At 45.3% G+C, this 27,416-nt stretch overlaps 1 protein-coding gene across 12 annotated transcripts in view; it reads right to left on the reverse strand.

The window, feature by feature from the left end:
• The window catches only part of LOC310773937 (single-stranded DNA-binding protein 3), an 83,544-nt gene that overhangs the window by 20,839 nt on the left and 35,289 nt on the right, over positions 1-27,416 (reverse strand). For 11 of the 12 annotated variants that reach the window (XM_083633949.1, XM_083633945.1, XM_083633948.1 and 8 more), the window contains exon 5: positions 7,760-7,849. The exons of the other annotated variant lie outside the window; for it this stretch is intronic. In XM_083633949.1, coding sequence (XP_083490075.1) covers positions 7,760-7,849 — 90 coding nt within the window. The remainder of the gene's footprint in view (positions 1-7,759; positions 7,850-27,416) is intronic. 12 annotated transcript variants of the gene reach the window in all.

Consider the following 27,416-nt stretch of genomic DNA (forward strand, 5'->3'; position numbering starts at 1 on the left):
TGTGTGTGTGTGTGTGTGTGTGTGTGTGTGTGTGTGTGTGTGTGTGTGTGTGTGTGTGTGTGTGTGTGTGTGTGCATGTGTGTGTGTGCATGCGCAGGCAGTGTTTTTGTGCATCGCTCATTCTCCTCACTCTTCAGACAACCATCTCCCACACTAAAACCTTTGCCTTCACAGAGCCGGGACACGGCAGAGACAGAGAGAAGAGAGGAGGAGTGAAGAGCTTCAACATGGGATGGATGCATCATATATCAATGGAACAGCCCGGCGAGGAAAGCCAGAGATGAATGAATGAATGAATGAATGAATGAATGGTGTGAGGTGGAGATGCTCTGGAGGGAGAGAGAGGTGAGGTGATAGGAAGGATTGGAAAAAAGGAAACAGAAGTGGGAGTATTGAAGTTCCAAACTGTACCTGTGGCGCGGTTTGATGAAGCACTTTCACCCTACATTTGACTTTGGAATGAAATCCTTCAATTACTCCCGTTTACATGGATTGTTTTCCTCAATCTGATTGAAATCAGTCGGATTATACGAATCTGATTTGATCCGTATACATGAACGCTAAATAAAGCGACCCACGTTCAATCCGTGTATACATGGCCCCAGCTGAAACCGATTACAGACATGCGCAAATGGTCTCTCCCACTACCTGCAGAGAAGAAGAGGTGCACTTTCGTCTACCACTTTTCATGTTTACCTCTGGAAAAATCGATCTAGTGCTGCATGATTTGGGGGAAAGGTGCGATTAGCGATGGTGGACAATATTGCGATTTGCGATTGTGATTGCGATATAATAAACAAATGGTAGCCTATCTATGTGCCGGCATGAGTTTTTGACGGTATGATAACCTTGGACAAAAATACCACAGTTTCACGTATCACAGAATAAAATATATGAAATATATTACAATTTAAAATATATTAAAACTAAATAAATAAAACAATTTGAAATAAAATTATCTTTAAAAAAACAAACATTTTGAGACATTTGCCTGTCCCAAACATGTAAAAAAGAAACACTAGAAAAATAGAAACTGCACTGCGTTACAGCTATAGAAGATGGCTCAGACTGCAAAGTTAGTTACATGTCTGTCAAGTAATACAATAACAGCCTACATCTCGTTTATTTATTTTTTAGTGACAGATGGCCTTAAACACCACACTCACGTGACGCTTCTTGAGAGAGAGGACGAGGTAACGTGCATCTGCACTTTATCGAGGGACCATGAAGGCATCATGTGACACTAGTTAGTGTTAGAAGCCTGGAGGTGACAGTGTTTTCTCTGCTATCAACCTTGTTCATCTCACTATATTCTTTATCACAGCGGATCATTACCCACTGTGCACTTAAAGGAGAATTTCGTTTTTTTTTAACCTGGACCCATCTCCTGCCAATAATTATGATTTGGCCACTCACCCAGCGATGTCCGCAGCGTTTCTGGCCGTCCTAGCGTTGTTTTGAGATCAATAGCGTCCAAGTCAGTTGTAAAATGGAGCTGATTTGGGGCCAAGTGTGAGCCTGTCTTTCCTGCATCTAAATAGCTATTTTTATTCCCGTTTTCGCCACATATCGTAATAATGTGATCCCTCAACATCCACCAGAGTGATATTTCGCCCCAGGCCATTTCCTGGACTCTCACAGGGATCAAATTACCTCAAACGTGATCTCGGTCACCAAGTCTCGTGAAGTCCCGCGATACTTTCCTGCCGGCTGGCCAACTACACGTACACGCTTTGCGGTGGTGGTTTTAGCGTAACCTATGTGGGGTTTGGTGTAACCTATGTGGGATTCGAAATAACGAAGGTTATGCCAAACCCCACATAGGTTACGCTAAAACCACCACCGCAAAGCATCCTACCTGTAGCTATTTAGATGCAGGAAAGACAGGCTCACACTTGGCCCCAAATCAGCTCCATTTTACAACTGACTTGGACACTATTGATCTCAAAACAACGCTAGGACGGCCAGAAACGCCGCGGACATCGCTGGGTGAGTGGCCAAATCATAATTATTGCCAGGAGATGGGTCCAGGTTAAAAAAAAACGAAATTCTCCTTTAATCGTGCACTAGTTCTGCATAAGCACCTGTAGCTCTCTCCTTACTTTACTGACGTTCTCGCTAATCACACGGCTGTTTAGATGCGTTTCTGAAGGGCTAGCTAGTTATTAGCATAGCTAGCTGTTAGCGATGATGGATGTTCTCTCCCTCTCTCGGTAAGATGTTATGTTTGTGAACCTTGCTGCGCATAACATTACTTATTTGCGGGAGTGCATGGGAGAAGTCTCCCGCTACGCTAGTGTTGATGCCCAGTGTGATGGCAGAGAAACGTGTTTGCTGCGTCGCGTGTAACGTTAGTTTAGAGGAGGCACACACACACTCAAAAAGACATGAACAAATAATAATAATCGCACAATTTTGCGGTGATGTAATCGCACGTGCTGACATTGCGATTAGATTAATCGCGCAGCACTAAATGGATCCACGTCGTGTTTTGTTGGGGACGCTTATTGTGTTGTGGTTCTATTTATTTGCGGCTCTACGGTCTCAGCAGTTAATCATCCTCCAGAGACATTTGGCCAGGAGCGCATGGGAGCGCATGCGCAGAATGAATAATCCACTCTATCAACCGAATCCACTCTATTCAGCAGTTTATATGCGGCATCAAGCTGATTATCAATCGGCGTAGACTACCTCTTTCAATACGATCGAAAATTTAAAACGATCCGGGTGAATCGGGTCGGCTAAGGTGTTTATATGAGACATTTTGAATCCGACTGACCTATCGATCCGATTATAAGTAGGATTTTTGGACCCATGTAAACGGGGCTATTGAACGTGTTCTGCCTCCCTCACACCTGACGACAATTTGCCCGATTGTGGCCAAGATTCCTCCCTCCTGACTATCTCTCCTCCCTCCTGACTCCTCCCTCCTGACTACCTCTCCTCCCTCCTGACTCCTCCCTCCTGACTACCTCTCCTCCCTCCTGACTATCTCTCCTCCCTCCTGACTATCTCTCCTCCCTCCTGACTACCTCTCCTCCCTCCTGACTACCTCTCCTCCCTCCTGACTACCTCTCCTCCCTCCTGACTATCTCTCCTCCCTCCTGACTATCTCTCCCCCCTCCTGACTATCTCTCCTCCCTCCTGACTATCTCTCCTCCCTCCTGACTACCTCTCCTCCCTCCTGACTACCTCTCCTCCCTCCTGACTACCTCTCCTCCCTCCTGACTACCTCTCCTCCATCCTGACTATCTCTCCTCCCTCCTGACTATCTCTCCTCCCTCCTGACTATCTCTCCTCCCTCCTGACTACCTCTCCTCCCTCCTGACTACCTCTCCTCCCTCCTGACTACCTCTCCTCCCTCCTGACTATCTCTCCTCCCTCCTGACTACCTCTCCTTCCTCCTGACTACCTCTCCTCCCTCCTGACTATCTCTCCTCCCTCCTGACTATCTCTCCTCCCTCCTGACTACCTCTCCTCCCTCCTGACTATCTCTCCTCCCTCCTGACTATCTCTCCTCCCTCCTGACTACCTCTCCTCCCTGACTACCTCTCCTCCCTCCTGACTATCTCTCCTCCCTCCTGACTATCTCTCCTCCCTCCTGACTATCTCTCCTCCCTCCTGACTATCTCTCCTCCCTCCTGACTATCTCTCCTCCCTCCTGACTATCTCTCCTCCCTCCTGACTATCTCTCCTCCCTCCTGACTATCTCTCCTCCCTCCTGACTACCTCTCCTCCCTCCTGACTATCTCTCCTCCCTCCTGACTATATCTCCTCCCTCCTGACTATCTCTCCTCCCTCCTGGCTATCTCGTGGGTGCTCCTGATTTGAGCCTCGTCGGGACCGATAATCTGCCCAAATGATCCTGTAGTGTGTGTGTGTGTGTGTGTGTGTGTGTGTGTGTGTGTGTGTGTGTGTGTGTGGGGTTCAAAGACTGCTGTTGACTTGTCAGGCTCTTCCCGATTGTGAATCGGGCATATCAAATATGTTTGATATTTACAACTCGACAGGCGATGGAATCTTGAGCAGAGAGCCAGTGAGAGCAAGCTGATGGTCACCAACCGGATGTTGCATGCGTGGACAGAACCATAACATCTTCTCAGCCATGACATGGCTTCTCTGTGCAAAAAGTAGCACAGATGAGAGCAACCAAATTACACCTGGGGTCTACCTCCATGTTTGTTTTGCTCTGAAGTCACGTTTAATCACGCAAGTTTCTGCGAGATCCCAAGTCCTCCGACTTGGGATCTATAAATGGGACCTATAAATGGGACCTATAAATGGGAAACAGGTAGAAGCCAGTACAAATATCTGGGGACAATTCTGGACGACAAACTGAGTTTTGAGCCTAATGTGAAGGCAATTCTAAAGAAAAGCCATCAGCGCTTGTTCTTTTTAAGGAAGCTAAGAAGTTTTAATGTAGACAAGTCACTTTTGAAAATGTTCTATTCTTCTTGTATTGAGTCAGTCCTCACCTTTGCATTTATTTCTTGGTTTGGGAACATAAACTTGACAAACAAGAACATGCTAAAGAAAATTGTCAGGACGAGCTCCAAAATCACTGGCTGTAACTTGAATGACCTCTGTCTTCTATATAAGAGGAGGGTTCTTAAGAAGGCTCAGGGTGTCCTGCGTGACCCACAGCACCCTCTTTACCCTGAGTTTTCCCTCCTTCCTTCTGGGCGCAGGTATAGGATGCCCCGCTGTTGCAGGAACAGATACAGCCATTCTTTTGTTCCTGAGGCTATTCGCTGTCTGAATTGTTGAATTCAATAGTAGCCTACTTCATGCCCCCTTTTCTGTTTTAATTTACATGGTTTTGTGTCCTTTTAAATGTACTATGTTTTAAGACATCCCTACTTTTTACTGTTTCATGTCTGTATGTCGTTATTTCGAATCCCACATAGGTTACGCCAAACCCCACATAGGTTACGCTAAAACCACCACCGCAAAGCGTCCTACCTGTCGTTGGCCAGTCGGCAGGAAAGTATCGCGGGACTTCACGAGACTTGGTGACCGAGATCACGTTTGAGGTAATTTGATCCCTGTGCGACTCCCTTTGTGGCCTGGGGGGAAATATCACTGTGGTGGATGTTGAGGGATCAGATTATGACGATATTTGGGGAAAACGGGAATAAAAATAGCTATTTAGATGCAGGAAAGACAGGCTCACACTTGGCCCCAAATCAGCTCCATTTTACAACTGACTTGGACGCTATTGATCTCAAAACAACGCTAGGACGGCCAGAAACGCCGCGGACATCATTGGGTGAGTGGTCAAATCATAATTAATGCCAGGAGATGGGTCCAGGTTAAAAAAAAACGAAATTCTCCTTTAATCAAACGCGAACCAGTGTTTAGTAATATCATCTTCACACACGAGGACCACTTTTACGAGTTTTGAAGCTTTTACGTGCCGTTAAAAGGACGGCTAGCTAGCAAACGGCTAAATGAGACTACACTGTTGAGTCGATGGGGATATATACGTCAATAACGTCACCACTTCAAAGGGCAAACACGGAAATTCTCTTTCCCTCACCTGGTTCAGCCCCGTTCAGCCCGGGGTAATCAGTGCACACATCAACAACAGTCCAGGTTGAGTGCTGACGTGACGTGGAAGCCTATGCAACAGTGTGTAGTTCTGGATTAGCTTAGCTCGAGCATTTTACTTCTAGGGCTCGCATTTACGCTACAAAACTCATGAAAGTGGTCCTCATGTGTGAAGATTATCCGACGGAACTCTGGTTCGCGTTTGATTAATCTTGCGTTGCCCAGAGACCGTATTTGAAGCATCGCGGCAAAAACCCATTCAAAAATCCCATAGACAGAAACAGTGAAGAACCAGGAAGTTCGGGACTTCCGCATTCTGCCTACAAAAATACGTCATCCCTGCGGCTCTCTATTACCTTAACACCTAAACACCTCAACCTTAACACTACGGTAATTAAAATGCTTCTCCTGTAACAGCACTGACAAGATGTGACCAAAACATGAGTAAAGGTAAAGGTAAAAGGTAAAGTCCCAATGATTGTCACACACCTGAGTGTGTGAAATTTGATCTCCGCATTTGACCCATCCCCTGTGGGAGCGGTGAGCGGCAGCAGTGCCGCGCTCGGGAATGATATGGTGATCTAACCCCCCAATTCCAACCCTTTGATGCTGAGTGCCAAGCAGGGAGGCAAATGGGTCCCATTTTTATAGTCTTTGGTATGACTCGGCCGGGGATCGAACTCACAACCTCCCAGTCTCAGGGCGGACACTCAAACCACAAGGCCACTAAGCTGGTAACTTGGAGTTTGACAAGATGTGACCAAAATATAAGGTCGCTTTCACATATAAGCTGTTTAGTCCCCTTTAACCGCACCAGAGTTCGTTTCCTCGGATAGTGCGGTTCGTTTGGGATGGTGTGAAAGCGCAAACGAACTCTGTGGCGGAACAAACAAACTAACTCTGGTCCGCTTGAAAACGTGGGTCTCGGTTCGCTTCCAAGTAAACCCTGGCGCCGTTCATTTGTTGTGTGAAAGCAAAACGGACTAAACACAAGAGCGCCAGTGCATCTGATGCACTCATGCAGTGCATCATGAGTAGAAGACGGTAGAAGGGAGCAAAACAAACACTGCGGCGTGCACACGTGTACAGTACCTGCACGTCGCGTCGTGGCGTATGTCGTCATAACAACATCACATTTCTCAACAGCTGGCCTGCTTGCCTATCTCCTTCGGTACGTAGGCTACTCTCATCTGCAGAATGAAATGTTCAACAGCTTGCTGCCTCATCTGCTGCTCATATTGGGCACATTCTTGTTAAATAATGATTTGATAGTAACACCAAAGTAAAACCAGAAATCCCAATATCACAGGTGGTGTTGCTCCATGGTTTGTGTTTTGCGGATTCACTTGTGTTATTCAGTCAGCCCTCAGCCAGGCAAGAAGCCTGCTGAAGAGAGGAGACATTTCCCTTCTCTATTCTGTCCAATAGACGAGTGACTGTTTCGACCACGTGTTCAGAAAGTTTGGTGCGCTTGTGACAAATTGCATGTGTGAAAGCGAACCAGACCAAATGAAAATCGCAACAATGTTGCAACTTCACCCCCCCGAATCGCACAGAGTCCACCAGCTTATATGTGAAAGCGACCTAAGTTTGACAAGATGCACTTCAAGGCTGTTAAGGAGTAAAGATACCATACAAATTTTAAGAATTACATGGTTGGGTGAAATTCTACAAGCCTTGGTCTTATGAAACCCTTTAAAACACTGTTCAATAAACTATATAAAAACGCATGGTGGTCAAGCTAAAATCAAGGCTGTTTTAGCAGCTGAGAAGTTGCCCTTTTAGAGATATGAGGTTTTCACCTGACATGACAGAAATTATATTTTCCCCATCTACAAGTCAAAGTCTTTAAGAAAATATGTAAATGTACAAGAAAAAAGGTACTGGATCATTTGTTTTAAAGCAGCTACATGGAACTTTCATTTTGTGTTGATTTTAGCAGGTCCTGTGGACAAAAGCAGTAGTGTTTTCCTAGAATGAAGATTGCATTTCCTGAACACCGAGCCTCCTCATTTGCTGATATAGGCATAGGTAATAAATTGAGACTGTTTCATAACCAGTTAAAAGTTCCATGTAGGGGCTTTAAAGGAGCAAAGGATGGGGAGGTAGAGGGATGAAGAAAGAAGTTACACATAGAAGAACAGGGTGGCAGGAGGGTGTGTGTGTGTGTGTGTGCACAGGGGAGTTGTAGAGGGGGGTAAAGTCTTACCTGGAAGAAGCCTGGGGGCATGGGACCGCCTGGCATGGCGTCGTTAGGGGGCATGTTGCCCATCACCGGGCTGGGCGCTGCCGCCGCACTCTGCAACACACAGACACAGCAATTATAAATGTGGTCCTGTAGTCCACATCTGTGTGTGTGTGTGTGTGTGTGTGTGTGTGTGTGTGTGTGTGTGTGTGTGTGTGTGTGTGTGTGTGTGAAAGTGAGAGAGTGAGTGTGTGTCCATAACTCTCTCTTGGCCTACATTTGTAAAAAGATGCACGGGCTACCAAGTTGCTACAGGGGGCAGTGTCTGCACCAGAAATCACAGAAGGCCCCCCAACCCCCCCATCTCATGTAAAGTTTAATTGTTAGTTCAGGAAAAGGGTCTTCTACTACCATCATAAACTGTTCCCTCATGTCCATGAGAGAGAGAGAGAGAGAGAGAGCGAGAGAGAGAGAGCGAGAGAGAGAGAGAGAGAGAGAGAGAGAGAGAGAGAGAGAGAGAAGGGGGGCAGCAGCAAGCCACCTCAACTGAGCTCAGAGGAAGCTTAGGACTGAGGGAGGCAGTCTCTGATCTTCTCCTACAGGTTGACAGGGAATGCCACTGTTTCAACTGTGAAATGTTACTCCTGTGCCCTGTAGAGCTGAGTCTGTTTCAGCTGTGAAATGTTACTCCTGTGCCCTGTAGAGCTGAGTCTGTTTCAGCTGTGAAACGTTACTCCTGTGCCCTGTAGAGCTGTCTGTTTCAGCTGTGAAACGTTACTCCTGTGCCCTGTAGAGCTGAGTCTGTTTCAGCTGTGAAATGTTCCTCATGTGCCCTGTAGAGCTGAGTCTGTTTCAGCTGTGAAATGTTACTCCTGTGCCCTGTAGAGCTGAGTCTGTTTCAGCTGTGAAACGTTACTCCTGTGCCCTGTAGAGCTGAGTCTGTTTCAGCTGTGAAACGTTACTCCTGTGCCCTGTAGAGCTGAGTCTGTTTCAGCTGTGAAATGTTACTCCTGTGCCCTGTAGAGCTGAGTCTGTTTCAGCTAGGGATGTCAACGGTTAACCGTTAATCGATTAACCGTCGCTAACGTCGTTGTTCGGTTATTGCTGTCGGTCTATCAGTTAATATTAAAAAAAAAAAAAAAAAAAAAAAAAAAAAACTTTTTTTTTTTTTTGGTCTATTTACTCAATGAGCTCATGCCCAAACAAGGCGTGTCTATTTAGATGCTGAAATGTTAATGCTTTTTGTGTTAGAAATTCTAACACAAAAAGAATTTGTGTTGAAATGTTGATGCTTTTTGTTAATGCTTGTTAATGCTTTTTGTGTTAGAAATTCTAACACAAAAAGCATTAACATTTCAGCATCTAAATAGACACGCCTTGTTTGGGCATGAGTTCATTGAGTAAATAGACAAAAAAAATAAAAATAAAAAATAAATAAAAATAATAATAATATTAAAAAATTATGAATTAACCGATAGGTTAATCGATTATTAGCGTCGGTTAATCGAAAGTGAAATTAACCGAAAATTGACATCCCTAGTTTCAGCTGTGAAACGTTACTCATGTGCCCTGGGAGAGCGGAGTCTGTTTCAGCTGTGAAACCTTAGTGGCCGTTCACACTATACGGCGAAGCAATGCCAAAGCCACGCAGTTTCATTTCGGCGTCCTTGTTAACAGGTGAGATCGTTCACACCAGGCCCACGCCACGCCGAAGCAATGCCGAATCCACGCTGAAGCCGCGCTGGAGCGATCATTCAGGATTCAGTCCTATTTTCCAGGCATGGCGCATGAAGCTTGAAGCTGCTACGCATGAAGTCAATGGGAGTTGTGGGCGGGTTCAAGGCGAGCCGAGGAGGCGGTGAGAGGAAAAGAGAAGGCTTCTTGTGTGAACAGTTAGGCGTCAGATCAGCTTGTGCCTGCTTCAAGCTTCAGTTCTGCTTACGTTCGGCGTTCTGTGTGAACAACGGCTTAGTCCAGAGCTGAGTCTGTTTCAGCTGTGAAAACTTACTCCTGTGCCCTGGGGGCAATACAAGGAATAAATACACTTTCATACCAATTCATCAAAAGGGGGGCGTGACAGTGGGAGTGGCTTCTCACAAAAAGCCATATTATTTCCAAAAAGATTCACATAACATGTCTGTTTGCAATGGCTAATTTGTTAACATCATGGTTATTATAGTTTTGGAATTATCATTAGTTTTATAAAGTCACATTTTTATTTCAATTTGACTTCAGTTTTTGTTAGCTTTCAGTGGGTTTGAAACTTTTAGTTTAGTTTATATTTCTTACATATGTTTAGTTTTGCTAAGTTTCGACTTAGTTTGAGTTGAGGTATTTTACATTATGTTTGAAACAGCACAAAACAAAACAATTAATTATTTTAAAAATGTAAAAACAAAAGGGCCAAACATTCTCCACCAAAACCAAACAAATTCATAGCTTGAATTAATCTTACAAGTAGGAAAGATAGTTCATTATTTTTCTTTCAGGCCATAACAATATTTTTTTAAAGATAGTTTTTGTCTTACCGGTAGTTTTCCTTTACAATACTAATCTTGGTTAACATTAACTAGCAAGGCAAGTACCATTACATTACTGTATTCTACATAGAATAAAGGCAGCACATCAATTACAGAGCTGGAGAGCTGAGATCCCAGTCAAACTATGAATTAATAAGATCTATGTCCAACAAATGTCCTTACCACAAATATGTTGTAGGACTGCAGAGCATCTGCCATTGGTTGTTATATGTTTTTATTGTATGTCTGCATTGTTAACAATGTCACACACCAAATTTCTCTCAGGCAACAATAAAATATGCTTTAGATATAGTAGTTGGGGATAGACAAGTTAACACAACTAAAGCCAAAAAATCTATGATCAGAGGTCATTTAGGGTTGAGTGTATGTTTCTTACTGATGTGAATTGATGCACTTTGAGACATGGTTGTTTGTATTGATATAAGCCTAGAACATCATCTGTGTGCTAATCCTTGCCATTACAGATCTGCTGCCTTGCCCCGTTTCCACCCCCTTTCCATCTTCCTCAAAGGACCACAATGACATTGAGTTCTTGAGCTTTACTGTGTTGTCCTGACTCCCGACCATCTTCATGCATGTATATCTTCTGTCTGAATAACTGTACATTCATTGAAATTTGCCAAATCAATCCAACCAACATTTTCTGAGCTGAATTGAAAGAGAAGAGAGAAGAAGTACCAGGCAGTTTTCTGGTTTGAACTTAGTATACTACTATAAGTCAGCAGGATATAAAAGTTCAAATGAACACTACATATCCACAAAGTCAGTAGCTCAGGGCTATACATCAGTATGACATTACATATTAAACTTATTCAATTTCTCTGGTTTTAACTGAGAGCTGTTCATGTTCACAGACACAACCTGGACTATACTTAAGCAGATCATAATTATGCACAATGTCAATTAATGAGTATTAAAAGGCAATTTTAAGATCGCCGGGAGCAATGGATGTTTGGGAGGAAGGAACAACACCAGCGTTTCAACCCTCTTTTCTCCAAAAGAGAAGGCCTGATGAGAGCCACTGCTTCTTATACTTCTGCTAAACTATATTAGCACATGAAACAAGACGACTACTGTCTCCAACCCCCTTGATGTCAAACAGCTCGGCAGACTACAGCTGGAATCTGGGATAGGAGGTGGGGTGAATGATTCAGCCCGGGAGTTAGAAGTGATATAACTGTATTCTTGTCAACACACATAGACGGAGACGCATGTTCAGAGTGCTTACATAAGCATGCCGGAACAAACACACACAGGCACGCGCACACATACACACAAAGAGTTGCATCACAGCCTCATAAAGTGCAACCCTCCAGTGCAGAGAGGGGGGGGGGGGGGGGGGGGGACCGCAAGCTACAGGACCAGAACAGGGAGGGGGTTTAAGACCCAGGGGAGAGGAATGTTCTCACAAACACACTCTCAAACACACACACACGCCAGCGCAGACCTCTTGACACCCTCACACATCCATAGCTCCACCAGCATGCACACCTAATGCACACACTATATCCATGTGACACACATGCTTGGGCACCAACACACAGTAACAAACATATGCATGAAACACACAAATACACGCCAATAGGCTCCATCCTTGGCTCTAAACTCGCCTGCCCTTCCCTGTTCTAGCTGAAACCACCACACACATAAAACTCTAAATCACATGCACGCACGCAAACACACACACACACACACACACACACACACACACGCAAACACACACACACACCTCCCCCCATCTTTATGCTAATTCTGCTAGTGAACATGAGCAGGCCACTGAGTCCCTGGGGAAGAAGCAGGGTCGGCTGCCTCTCTCTCCCTCTCTCTCTCTCCCTCTCTCCTTAACCCCTCTCATCCATCTCCCTCACTCAGTTCTGCAACACTTCTCTCTCTCTCTCTCTCTCCCTCCATCTTTTCTCCTCTCCGTGACCCCCTCGCTTATTTCCCCGGCACTGGTGTGCACGCACGCACGCACACACACACACACACACTGCCCCAACCCCTGTACTACTCCTCCCCACCACGAACACCTCCCCCCCCCAGTAGGGTGTCAGCAGCTTGCAGAAGCTGTTGCTATGGAGACAGGTCCTATCTGCACTCTGTCCCCCTGGCATCCCCCGCTCCAGGAGAGAAAGAGAGAGAGGAGCGAGGGAGAGAGAGAGTGAGGAGAGAGAGACAGAATAAGAAGATGCAGGAGTGAGAAGGCGGGAGAGCGAGATACAGAGAGAGAGAGTTAGAAGATATACAAGAGTGAGACAGAGAGCAGAAAAAACAGCTGAGAGGGTAAAAAAATGAAGCAAAGGATACATTTTGAGAGAAAACGACACGGAGAGAGATCTCTGTTCACAATAAATCACTTGGTCACAATATTACTCCAGGCAATTAATGGATAACTATCTGCTTGTGCATTCACCAGTTTGGTGATTGAATATATACAGATTGAAAGCACGCAGAGTGTTGTGAACATTTTTGTTTGTTTGTTTAGGTATCGGCACCCGCAATATTGCCCACATCTGCCTTACCATTTCCACTCCACACTCAGAAGTGTGAGAAGGTGATTATTGGTTGGTATGTTTGATATCAAAATATTGTGATAAGATTGTCTTATTTACAGAATCACTGCACGTACAATTGAGCATCAACATTAGAGCCACACTGACAACGTGTGTTTTTATAGTCGATGAGTTAATAATAATAATAATAAAAGCTTCAAGCTCTATACAATAGATGAAAAATACAATGTCTGAAAATGAAGTGCAATGGAAGCGCTGGGTGGCAACACTGCTTGAAATGTCTTGCTGTCCGGCAGTCCGACATGCAGCAGGAAGGAGAAGAATACGTTTCTTTCATGGAAGCTGGCTGAAAGTTCAACCAAACCCATGGGACCACCGTGTAAAAAAACAAAAAAGTCTGGGAATATTAACCCCATTTAAACTGTAAACTATATTTTAATGGCCTTCGACAGCAGCACTACACAAACACAGCACCAAAGCATCCTGGAGCCTCCTCTGCACCAAATACTAGATCACACATGGGCAAAATACAGCCCGCGTGTGGCCCGCGATGGAATTGCATTTTTTCTTTTTTCTTTTTACAGTGCACCTGAACGCAACATGCAAGATACCAGCTGAATAAGTGTCCAAATGTTCATGTCATTCTGGCCAACCACTTCTGTTACAACATTTCAGTCTGGAATATGGAATATCTTTCAATAATCGTTATGACTAAAAGGCTAAAAGTAATCTCATGTGTAAGAAATGACTGTTCTACAGTCATTTCACGAGAAATTGCTGTTCTACAGTCATTTCTTGCGGCCCTGGGGCAAAATGCGGCCCCAGGGCTGGACTCAAAGAAAAACAAAACGACCCCCAAAACCTCAATAAAAAGGCAGAATTATGTTAATAAATCTCATCTGCTACAGCCATTGGATTTGTATCACTATTATATCAGGAGATTAACAAGAAATTACCAATCACAACGGGAGAGAGAGGGTTAAAAATAGGGAGACTCCCGCGGAAATCAGGAGTGTTGGCAGGTATAATCTCCAATGTGTGGCCCTTCGCTTACTTGATGTAAGTCAGTATGGCCCTCAGGAAAAACCTTTGCCCACCCCTGAGTTTTCATGTTACCTGGCTAGTGGCTCAGGAGGTAGAGCGGGTCGTCCACTAATCGTGGAAGGTCGTGGTTCGATCCCCGGCTCCTCCAGTCCGCATGTCGAAGTGTCCATGTGCAAGACACTGAAGCCCAAATTGCTCCCGATGGCTGTGCCAGCACCCTGTGTGGCAGCTTGTCGCCTTCGGTGTGTGAATGTGTGTGTGAATGGGTGAATGTAGGCACATTGTAAAGCGCTTTGGATAAAAGCGCTATATAAATGCAGTCCATTTACCATTTTACCATTTAGTGCCTATCGAAAACATTTGACTTGAAGTGGCTGATCTGTAGGGGTGGGGGGGAAATCGATTCTTAGATGCATCGCGATGCAGACGATTATGAATCGATTCACAAATGTCAAAAATTGATTACATTATTTACATTTTCTGGGAAACGGAAGGTCAGATCGCGATGCCTGTAAAGGACTATATGTATTTTTCCACCCCGAATCCAACGCCGCCACCTACGAGTTACGGTTGCTGAGATACATCTGCCCTGCATGCAGGCTACAAGAGAGAGACAGAGTGCAGACACAGTAGTGTCCCGCCGTTCGTTAGTCTCTTAAAACAGACTGTATCATCTACATCCGGTGAATGCAGCTATACAGTCTGTACGTTACACCCCCAGAACATGTAAGTAAGTAAGTAAGTAAGTTATCCTTTATTTATCCCCTTGGGGAAATTCATCCTCTGCATGCACAAGGAAGTTGGGAAAAAAACCTTCAGACTGGAAGGAAGTTCTACGGAATCCGACCAATCACTACACGCGAATGCGGCATATTGGATTCTGATTGGACTAATGAGCGGAAGACCCGCCTTTCTGCCGGCATATTGGATTCTCATTGGACTAATGAGCGGAAGACCCGCCTTTCTGCTTCCCATTCCGGTTGGTGCATGATTCTCCCCCACGAAGTACAGACGGTATGGCGGAAGCATTTGAAAATTGCGGAAGCCAACTCGTCTGTTCTAAGAGACTAGCCGTTCGTCGGCTAACAGCTAGCATTAGCACCTTTGCTTTTTAAGTGTTGAACTTAGCTCCGGTGGAATCAATGGTGTCCAGCCCGTTATTTTGTGTCCTGTTGCATCCTCAAGGTTCCGCTTCTGGCACCATGTTTATATGATGGATGTCCAGTCAGGTGATATGTTTTTGACTCGTTCTTTATTGCAACTAATGCCTACCCCACACTACAGGATAATTTGCAAGATTATGGCCAAGATTCCCCCCTCCCGATTTTCTCGGGGGTGCTCCCGATTTGATGCGCGTCGGGCAGATAATCTTCCCAAATGATCCTGTAGTGTGTGGGGTTCAAAGATTCACAATCGGGAAGACTGCCTCTTCCCGATTGTGAATCGGGCATATCTAACATGTTAGATATTTACAACCCGACAGGCGATTGCATCTTGAGCAGAGAGCCAGTAGTAGCTGCGTTTCCATACAGTTTTTCGCAAAATAATATGGTCCGCGTCCGCCCGCAGCCCCGCACAGAAACAAAGAACGAGGAAATTGTCATCGAGGTGAAATACCCGTGCGTCTTTGAACGGGACGGAAAACTAATGCTATACTGCAAAGCATGTAGCCTAAAACAAGCGCTTAGATCGGCGAGTGTCCGCACGGAAAAGTGAGTCAAATCAGCAGACACGCCCCTCCACAAGGCACCTGTGCAGACGGTTTTCGCCTGGCCGTGCACAGTAGGCCTACACCCCGAATGGACGCGGCTGGGCGGACAAAGTGGAGTTTTCAAGACTTCCGCGAGCAGAAAACCACACAGTGTATAAAAGCTCCACACGTTTCCTCGTCAAGATTCATTTTAAAAGTTAACGTCGAGCCCTGCTTCCAAGGTGAATCTTCTGCATAATCTTCTAGTGTGTGGGGTTGCGTTTGAACAGACGCGATTGTGTGTGTGTCCCAAGATTGAAATGTTAAAAAATCGGCTCTCTCTGTCCTGTAGTGTGTGGGCTCTCAAGATTTTTATAATCTTCAAGGATTTGAAAATCCTGTAGTGTGGGGTAGGCATTAACGTCAGTAAAGCTTGTGCTTCTTCTTCTGCAACTTAAAGCCCCAATCAGTAACTTTTTCACCTTAATATAACAGATTTTGTCATTGAAGATGGTACAGTGACTTGTAACAGGGAGAATGTCACCTCGTCACACACCGCCCTCCAAAGGCCTCTCCTGGGACTAAGCAGGTTTGTGCCTGCATCCCGGAGGCAAGATGCGTGCATGCGCTGTACAGCGGAAGCGTTGTGTTGATGAAAACAAGAAAGTAACTCAGTGCGGATTTGCTACGAAAATGATGTTTCACGTAACTAACTATTATTATTTCATCACGTGGTGAGTGCCCGATGTCACAACATGTACATAGAGCTTTCTGGCGCTGTGTTTTGTTGACTTTGAACGGTACTATTGCGCCCAGAGGGCACAGTTTATCTAATAGCAAAACTTGGAACAGTTGCTGAATGGGGCTTTAAAGGGGGACTTAGACACCCCCCCCCCCCCCCACCAGCGTCATTTTCCTTGAATTAAACATAGCTAAAAGCTGTTGTGTGGTGGGCTGCTCAGACAACAAATGTAAAAAATCGCCAGTTAAAGTTTTTTTGTACTCCTGAGCAAAACAAGGATGCCATTGAGAATTGGCGAGAAGAAAAATGTGGATCTAGCTGTCAAGAAGTAAGTTGGAGTGTTCATCTTCCGTATATATGATCTTTTTGTGCGACACGCAACCATGCACGTGACATAGGAGAACGGCAGGATTGGAGAGGGGGGTTCCGTTTTCCCCCGTCTTGGGCGTGGTTTCTGAATGATGACGCGTTACGCAGTGTCTCTATGATAAAAAACAAGAAATGACCGTCTCCTCTTGTCTCACTATACTCTTTGGCTGTGCTCAGGTCAGGATTTTTTTTTCCGGAAATCGACGCAATGACAGTTTCCCCGCAGTTTCCCCAAAACATCACAAGACAAAGTTATGAGAGCTACAAAATCTTTATAAATATCAACAACTAGCCAACGCTGGTGGCCTGTATGGAAACAGCGTTGCTCAAAATGGTTGAAAGTTATATCAATTTGGTCATTCAGTGGCGAACTAGAAATTGACTCCATTGACTCCCATGTATGTAGTGTATGTAAGTATCGTTAAAAGAGCCTGGTGACGCGAGCCTGGTTATGGCAGCACAGCACAATAGTCAGGCCACCCCCCCGCTTTCAACATGCTCATGTAATCACAATGATAGATTTATCTACGTTATTCCCTTGTCCAACTTGTCATATATTATACACCGCCATTAAGTCCCTTTTTAATTTTCGTTTCTCCCTTTTCGTGATTCTTGTCAAAAGGTGTAGTGCACCTCTGCTTTTCCTCTCCATCGCAGAGCTGCAGCGGGGCGCCAAATATTCTCCCCCTCCCTCCTCCTCAGACCCCGGCTGCTCACCCTATACAGTACAGGCGAAACAGCCTCCTGCCTGGGGCGCTCTGTAGCCCTCACAAAACAACAAACAAACAAACACAAACAAAAATCGCTGGTGTGCGATTTTTCTGCACAATTTTTTCTGCACAATCAGTGTCTGAAATTGGGTACAGGATTGCGGGAATCCCGCATCCGTTTGCACGAACCGCTGCATACGACTGGACAAGCCGCTTGTCACAGACCGGGGCAGAGCGTCAGTGCAGCGGCAGTGTAGCAGCAGGAGCTGAGTAGCCTATAAGTCGGAGGTGAGTGTCACTTCACCCGCCTTCTCCTCCCCGTCAAAAGTGAACCAGGAAAATACATTTTAGGCTGTAGGCTGCTTTTGTGAAAAAGGGGCACAGAAGAGTCTTCCTCTCTCTCTTCTCTCTGCACAATCAAAGTGGTTGAGTGGTTCTCAATGTGGGGTCCGGTGACCACCAGTGGTCCTTGAGAGGATTCCAGGATTCTCTGTTATCTCTCAACCTAATATATATGGAATTCTGGACAAAATCATATCTAGGCTACATTAAAAAAAAAAAAAAAAAAAATCAGATTTGCATCTGAGAGACCAAATCTCATCATATGGGGGTCCATTGCCCCAATGTGAACTAAATTAGGGCTCCTTAGTATGAAAAAGGTTGGGAATGATTTACAGCAACACAATGCCATTTCCTTCCTTTTATGATTATAATGGCGTTTATTGATAGTATTGTGTTACATAGGTGTTGGTGGGAAAATAACAGGCGATTTTAATCAATTAACAGGTGATTAACAGGTCAAGTGACACAAACAGCCAATGAGCTGTGTGTATTGTAGCGCCATATTGGTAGGAAAATGCTTGTGACATCCTGGGAATAGGCTTGGAGTTGTGAGGAGCCGGGAAAGGGTACAGGGGGAGTAGGGGAGTAACTATCTTGAAATCCCATAGTCTTTTGGTACAACATGACGTCAGGTTGTACCACATTTTGTGCAGTTTTGAGGGCAAAAAAAAGCAGTGTTCAACCCATAGAGGGCACTTATGCAGCTGAAAATGATACAAATGGTACAATGGTAACAGTTTGGTCTCAAATGTGGAAATTTTGACCAGAATTCTTCACACACCACCCCCAAAGTCATATATATTGGTTAAAAGCTGAAAAAAAGTGTTTGGGGGTAAGTTACACTTTAACGTCAGTAAAGCTTGCGCTTCTTCTTGTGCACTCTCTGCTTTTTCTTAGCTTTGCTGCATGCTTGGAACCCTGACTGCCACCTAGTGGCTAACTCTTGTAACAGATGGCAGCATTTGTATATTAATAAAAGATAATGGAAGTAAATGCATTTATTTTAATTATGGATCATAATACAATGCAATTCCAAATGCACTTTATTTTAAAAGTAGCCACACAGTGAGAAAAAAGAAAGTGTGAAAAAAAGTGATCGAGATGAATCGATAATCGTTTTATCGTCGAATCGTAGCCCTCTGAATCAGAATGGAATGGAATCGTGAGGTGTCTAGAGATTCCCGCCCCTACTGATCTGATGTGTGCTGCTAACATCCTCTCTGTTCTCTCTTGTTCAACATAACATGAAGCCAATAGTCTATTTGCTTAAAAAAGAAAAAAGAAAAAAGAAAACTGTGGGCAGTTAATATGCTCAATTTTAATTAGCCATCCATGATTTGTGATTTTTGTTGGCATTAGATGGACACTCCCTTATTGCAAGCAATACCAAAACCAATATTTAACTGCCACAGTGCTAACAGAGAGCACGGTTTGTCCAAAGGTGGTGCGCCTGAAGGGCACCTCACCTGTTATCCACGGACGTCATGCATTTAACCAAAATCCACATTTTAAAATCCCACTGACTTGAACCGGAAGTGCTCAAATATGGGTCTGGGGCAGGTTTTAGGACTCATTCCTGCGGTACTCTATTGACGAATAATCTATCAGGTAACAAAAGACTAATGATCTGATTGGCTGGTATGGTACAGCATGTAGATGGTCTATACAGAATAGCATTGATCCCTCCCACTCCATTTCTCTCTCTCTCATCCAAGCATAGCCCCTCCCTTTCTCTCTCATCCAAGCACAGCCTCTCTTTCTCTCTCTCTCTCTCTCTCTCTCACCCATAGGTCCTACTGGACAGATCAATAGTGCTCAACACATTATTGACCTCCGCCTGATACCTTTCACAGGGATAAAGACAGAGACATAAACACTGGATGGAGGGAGGGGAGAGGTAGGAGACAGAGACTCTGTGTGTGTGTGTGTGTGTGTGTGTGTGTGTGTGTGTGTGTGTGTGTGTGTGTGTGTGTGTGTGTGTGTGTGTGTGTGTGTGTGTGTGTGTGTGTGTGTGTGTGTGTGTGTGTGTGTGTGTGTCTGTATTTATGTGTGTGTCCCTGCCTGGAGAGGGTACTAATCTACATTCTGGTTCACACTGATATGTACCTCATCACCGTCTCCTTGACCCGCTGTCCTTAGCACACAGAACGAGCGAGAGGGGGAGATTGAGGGAGGGGGGGGGGAGACAGAGAGGGAGGAAGAGGAAGAGAGAGAGAGAGGGAGGGGGGGGGAGACAGAGAGGGAGGAAGAGGAAGAGAGAGAGGGAGGGGGGGGAGACAGAGAGGGAGGAAGAGGAAGAGAGAGAGGTAGAAGGGGGTTGTGGAGGAAAAGAGTGAGGATGGAGAGTGAGAGAGTGGAGACAGGAGGAAAAATAGCTGACTGCGGTGATCTAGCTAATTTATCAGCCCAGTCAAAACAGTGTGTTTCGCTCTGGAGCAACAGGATACGGCTGCTACTCTCAACATCACGTCTTGACAGATGAACGAACACACACACACACACACACACACACACACACACACACACACAACACACGCACACAGTCTGAAAGCCCAGCTGGTACTCAAAACTGGCACGGCATGCACACCAAACAAACAAACAAACATGCACGCGCGCACACACACACACACGATTCCCCAAAAAGCTACTGCCAAGGTAGGAGTACTGAACCAGACAGGGAGACTAACACACACACACACACACACACACACACACAGGATGACAGCACTAATACACACTGCAGACACAACATCCACTTAGCCAAGACTCCAGAGAGAAGGCAGACGAGCCAAAAGACAACAACAGTATGAAGGAGAATGAGAACGACTCTTCTTAATGAGAATATAACTTCCGCCAAATCTATAATGTCAATTTCACTCAACTTTCGGCCTTGACTACATTTTGACATTGCTGCTTTTTAATACACTAGGCTTTCAGCTCCTTCTGGGCTCTATTGGCATGCACAGCATGTCATCAGTGACATCGTGGGACACGGACATCACTGATGATGTATTGTGACATCATCAGTGACATCACAATTGCTCGAGTGACCATCACTGATGATGTCATAGACATTGTCACATCACTGATGATGTCATAGACATTGTGACATCATCAGTGACATCACAAATCTCACAATGTGGGACCAAAAACGTGACCAAAATCACAGACAGAGCCCACTTACTCCCTTTTTATATCAAAAGGAGGCTACTGTAACTAATCATGTGATACACTATTGGTCCCCATTAGAAACGTCTCTGTTCGTTTGGAGGTTGAGGGTCAGGGTCCACTACAGAACAGCAGAAGATGAGCATGTTTATAATTGTCTGTCTTCTAGATAGGAAGGCATGCCATGTACCCAAATGTACCTAGTGTATTTGCCACAGTCAGGTCTTACTGTCTGCTCTACTGCAGGTTGGCCCCATCGCCCTGAAGTCATAGCCTCGTTTCCAAAGTGAACAGCTCGCAGAGACATATGACTGTCTTGACTAACATCATTCATCATGTTCAGCAACACATGTATTGCAGGTTTTTCCTAAGATCACTTTATCACGTAGCTAATTATTGAGTATAATGAGGACTATTTTCACGTTTTCCATTACTGCACACCGTTGCCTGTGATTTACTGGCAGTGAAGAGGCAAAACAAAACTTCATGCAGAGTGGGATACAATAACGGCAATGATTGTGGCGTTTTAAAGTCATGTTAGTCATGTTATAAAATGGTGGACTAGCCCAGGCATCAGTATATGGCTTTTTCACAGTAGCCATTTTGTGTCTAAAAGGCAGGGTAAACACAGGTGCAACCAAAACATTAATGCGGGCCCTGGCACTAGAACACCTAAATGGATTGGAAGTTGGAAACCCTCATTAATGTTTTGGTTGCACCTGTGTTTACCCTACCTTTTAGACACAAAATGGCTGCTAGGAAAAAGGTCAATTTCTCTGTTTTTATGTAGTGGCTGTGGCAAATACATTGGTGAGATGAGAATTTCTTATTGGGGAAAATGTTGGATATTCTCTCTTTTTTGTTTTCTTTTGGTTATTGGACTAGGGGAAAATACTGTTTGTTCCGATCTGTTTAGAAAAGCAGATGAGATGTTTATTTGTTCCACAAGCACAAAATATGATTTACTATTGTGTAATGACATGCTTCTATTCAACAAAGCAAGCTGTTGAGCAAGTATTGTGTCAATATCAGGTTTTAAATAACAGAAGCACTATTGGTACATTTTTCACCATACGCAAGTCCTAGGCAATAACCTCTGAATTCACACAGTAGCATGAGCAAAACAAGACCCCAGTTAATTAGTTCGATGCAAAACATCTTGTACAGAGAGCCAAGAATACGTCAAATATAAAGAAAACTAACACCTATATTTAATTTCTCCTCACGCTCCGTTTTGCCACTTCCCATTCCCACTCCATTTTCAAATACCTCCACTGTCTCTTGGTGTCTTCATGTTGTCCACACTGCCCTCTTCTCCTCAGCGCTACTAGGCATTGTGGGTAAACAGCTAGATTAGCCAATCAATCTTCTCTGGGGAATCGAGGTGGTGGTGTATGTGGCGGTGGCGGTGGTGAGGGAGGAGGGGGTCAGAGATATGGAGAGAGAGAGAGAGAGAGAGAGAGGAGATGTAGAGAGAGGGAGTGAGCGATAAGGCGAGTGAGATGAGAGAGGAGAGAGAGAGGGGGCGGACTGGTGTGTTGGGTGAAGGAGAGAGTAAGAGATACGGCGAAGGAGGATGGGAGGAAGAATAGGTGGGGGAAAGGGTACAGCAAGAGGGAGGGAGGAATGAGAGAACAAGAGGACGTGAGTGAGAGAGAGACAGACCCAGACACAGAGAGAGAGAGAGAGAGAGAGAGAGAGAGAGAGAGAGAGAGAATGTGTGCACACCACCACAGATGCAGATGTGGGGGTGTCGCGGAGAAACCGCAAGCTGTGAGAAAACACGATGCAAATAGGCTGGAGTTGCACAATTTGTGCAGGAGAGAGAGACAGAGAGAAAGAGAGGAGTGCAGGGAGGGAGTTAGAGAAGTGACAGAACCGCAGGCAGATGTGAGGGGAGGGAGTGCAAGGCGACAGAGCAGGCAGATGTGAGGGGAGGGAGTGCAAGGCGACAGAGCAGGCAGATGTGAGGGAGGGAGTGCAAGGCGACAGAGCAGGCAGATGTGAGGGGAGGGAGTGCAAGGCGACAGAGCAGGCAGATGTGAGGGGAGGGAGTGCAAGGCGACAGAGCAGGCAGATGTGAGGGGAGGGAGTGCAAGGCGACAGAGCAGGCAGATGTGAGGGGAGGGAGTGCAAGGCGACAGAGCAGGCAGAGGTGAGGGAGGGAGTGCAAGGCGACAGAGCAGGCAGATGTGAGGGGAGGGAGTGCAAGGCGACAGAGGGAGGGAGTGCAAGGCGACAGAGCAGGCAGATGTGAGGGAGGGAGTGCAAGGTGACAGAGCAGGCAGATGTGAGGGAGGGAGTGCAAGGCGACAGAGCAGGCAGATGTGAGGGGAGGGAGTGCAAGGCGACAGAGCAGGCAGATGTGAGGGGAGGGAGTGCAAGGCGACAGAGCAGGCAGATGTGAGGGGAGGGAGTGCAAGGCGACAGAGCAGGCAGATGTGAGGGGAGGGAGTGCAAGGCGACAGAGCAGGCAGATGTGAGGGAGGGAGTGCAAGACGACAGAGCAGGCAGATGTGAGGGGAGGGAGTGCAAGGCGACAGAGGGAGGGAGTGCAAGGCGACAGAGCAGGCAGATGTGAGGGAGGGAGTGCAAGACGACAGAGCAGGCAGATGTGAGCGGAGGGAGTGCAAGGCGACAGAGGGAGGGAGTGCAAGGCGACAGAGCAGGCAGATGTGAGGGAGGGAGTGCAAGGCGACAGAGCAGGTAAAAAAAAGAGAGGGAAAGGAGAGCATGAGTAAGGAAGGAGAAGCACTAAAATTGATAAGAGTCGTTACACTGTGCAGCTATCAGAAAGCTTTTGACTTTTTGACTTTTGACATTTATATGATGCTACCTGGAATTGGATTTAAGATTTAACAAGTAAAGTTAAAAAACAAAGCTGGCAAAAAAGACTTTCTGAATGAAGCTACCGTAATCAAAGTTCTCAAACTATGAATAAGCAGCATAAGAAAGAGGACACCATCAAATAAATTATTTAGGGGCATCCCAGGCATGATGTCCAACTGTTTGGCATATTGTATTAACCCTCTCCTGTATTAAAGTAAGGGCCGGCATGCACGCAGATCTAACTTAACGTCACTATCTGGAAGTGCAAGCAATGCAGTAATACAATACACGAAAATAAACAATACTGTTGTTGGCCCCATGCACATCTTTCACAGAATTGTGTTGCTAGGGAACAGTTTGAAACATAGCTTATTTCCTGCCAGCTATTGTATAAGCAAACACTGCAACAGGAAGTTAGCTAGGGGCAATTTAGAATGTTTATGTTGTCAAGTTAAAACCATCTATACACAATTCATGGCATTTGCCTTTGCTCTGCATTTTGTCTGCTTTTACTTTTCCAAATAACATGAAACAAAGAATCTGTCGATATCACCATCTAATTTTATAGATGCATCAAAATGAAACTTAATCTAAAGGTCCAATCCATAAGTTTGGGGGAGAAATAAATGTTCACAAACTGTTTTTTTATTACCAATAAAATAAGTGAATGCTCCGTTACGTAAGTTAAACTAGAACGACCGCACCGCGGATTTATGCCTCCGCCATTAGTTCATTCTTCGAGTCCAAATCACCATTTGACGCAAATTGGAAGAAATTCCGTCAAGACATTCCTGAGATATTGCGTTAACCAGCTTGAAAATGGCATTTGAGAGGTCACAGTGACCTTGACCTTTGATAACCAAAATGGAATCAGTTCATCATTGCGTCCAAGTCGATGTTTGAGCCAAATCAGAAGAAATTCCATCAAGCCGTTCTTGAGATATGGCGTTAACAAACTTGGGAATGGCGTTTGTGAGGTCACAGTGACCTTGAACTTTGACCACCAAAATGTAATCAGTTCATCATTGAGGCCAAGTTAATGTTTGAGACAAATTTGATGAAATTCCGTCAAGGCATTCCGGAGATATGGTGTTAACAAGCTTGAAAATGGCATTGGAGAGGTTCACAGTGACCTTGGCCTTTGATCACCAGAATGTAATCCGTTCATCCTTGCGCCCAAGTCGACGTTTGAGCCAAATTGGAAGAAATTCCATCAAGCCGTTCTTGAGATATCGCTTTAATGAACTTGGGAATGGCATTCGTGAGGTCATAGTGACCTTGACCTTTGACCACGAAAATTTTATCAGTTCATCCTTTAGTCCAAGTCGATGTTTGAGGCAAATTTGATGAAATTCTGTCAAGGCATTCCTGAGATATCGCGTTAACAAGCTTGAAAATGACGTTCGAGAAGTCACAGTGACCTTGAACTTTGACCGTTGACCACCAAAATCTAATCAGTTCATCCTTGAGTCCAAGTCGATGTTTGAGGCAAATTTGATGAAATTCCGTCAAGGCATTCCTGAGATATCGCGTTAACAAGCTTGAAAATGGCCTTCGAGAGGTCACAGTGACCTTGACCTTTGACCACCAAAATCTAATCAGATCATCCTTGAGTCTGAGTCGATGTTTGAGGCAAATTTGATGAAATTCCGTCAAGGCGTTGCTCAGATATCGCGTTAACGAACATCGGACGGACGGACATACGGACGTACAGACGGACAACCCAGATCCATAATGCCTCCGCCCTGGCTATCGCCGGCGGAGGAATAAAAATGAGCCCAGCCGCATCTCTCTGCGTTCAGCCATTCCAAAGCGATGCCTGTGTCATTCTCCTCCTCACGAGATTTCCCAGAAAATTTGCCAGATGTGACGTTCTGCCTGTTCTCGAGCCTGCCTCTTTCCTCCCAGCGCTTCAGCCATTATTAAACACCAACGAAGAAGAAAGGCTTGCCTCCCAGCGCTTCAGCCAGTCATTATTAAACACCAACGAAGAAGAAGGCTACGTTAGCTTGTTGTATTTTTAGCTGCTGTGATGATATTGTGGTTTGGGCCGTCTTGTGGATAATGCAACAGTCGCAAATAGGGGTGCACCGATCACGTTTTTTGCCACCGATCACCTATGGGAAATATCTGCCCAACCGATCATCGACCGATCACCGATTACCGATCACCGATCACCGATATATAAACTCCTCAAAAAAAGTTTGGAAACGTTATTTCGGTCGATTATTTCTCCCCTTTAATAATACCAATTGGCATTGTATTTTATATCGTTGGAAAGCCTGATTAGTGATAGGGCTTTAAAAATAATAATAATAATAATAATAATAATAATAATAATAATAATAATAATAATATAAAAAAAATTAATATAAAAAAAATATCGGCAATCAGCCGAAATATCGGCAATCAGCCGATCGCATATTTGAGGTCAAAATCGGCCAATACAGATTGCTTGCCGATCGATCGGTGCACCCCTAGTCGCAAATATGCGTAACCTTACTACTACCGTTGTGCTTATGGTCATGGAACATTGTTTGACTGACTACAGTACAGAAGAGATCTGTTCCGTTTGGTCAGCTAACAGTTAGCTGCTGAGGCTGCCTATCATAACGTTAGCTTGCTTGCTAACAAATATAGATAATCGATTACCACCAAGAAGCTCCACTAATAACCTTACCTTACGAAACCTTCCCTTGACCCTACTGCTATTCAGAACTACAGACCTGTCTCTCTTCTCTCATTCCTTTCCAAAACCCTCGAACGAGCAGCGTCCGAACAACTTTCTCTCTATCTCTCCCAAAATGACCTACTGGACCCTCTGCAGTCCGGTTTCAAGGCTTCTCACTCCACTGAGACAGCTCTTCTTGCTGTCACAGAGGCCCGTCACACTGCTAAAGGCCTCATCCGTCTCCTCTGTCCTTGTCCTCCTTGACCTGTCTGCTTCCTTCGATACAGTCAACCACCAAATCCTTCTTTCCACTCTGTCTGACCTCGGCATTTCAGGTTCTGCACTCTCCTGGTTTGCTTCCTATCTCTCGAACCGCTCATACCAGGTCTTATGGAGAGGGTCCCTCTCCAGATCCTGCCCTCTTACCACCGGTGTCCCCCTGGGCTCAGTCCTGGGCCCCTTACTTTTCCTTCTCTATATCAGATCTCTTGCCTATGTGATCTCTTCTCATGGCTTTTCTTATCACTGCTATGCTGATGACACCCAGCTTTTCCTTTCCTTCCCCCCTCCGACACTCAAATCGAGGCTCGCATCTCTGCATGCCTCAAAGACATTGGCGACTGGATGTCTGCCCACCACCTCAAGCTCAACCTTGGTAAGACAGAGCTACTCTTCCTCCCAGGGAAAGACTGCCCTCTCACAGATCTCTCCATCTCCATTGACAACACCACTGTACTTCCCTCCCAAACAGCTAAGAACCTTGGGGTGATCCTTGACAACCAGCTGTCTTGCTTAGCCAACATAGCTGCGACAGCACGCTCCTGTAGGTTCTCTCTCTACAACATCCGCAAAATCCGTCCCTTTCTCACAAGAGAAGCGACTCAACTCCTGGGCCAGTCACTTATCTCCCGCCTGGACTACTGCAATGTGCTCCTGACCGGCCTACCTGCCACCGACATCCGACCGCTTCAGCTCATTCAGAACGCTGCAGCCCGTCTGGTATTCAACCAACCCAAATTCTCTCATGTCACTCCCCTCTTCCAGGACCTCCACTGGCTTCCCA

This window comes from Poromitra crassiceps (assembly GCF_964638095.1).
Source record: "Poromitra crassiceps genome assembly, chromosome: 3".
In the NCBI taxonomy this organism is placed as follows: Eukaryota; Metazoa; Chordata; class Actinopteri; order Beryciformes; family Melamphaidae; genus Poromitra; species Poromitra crassiceps.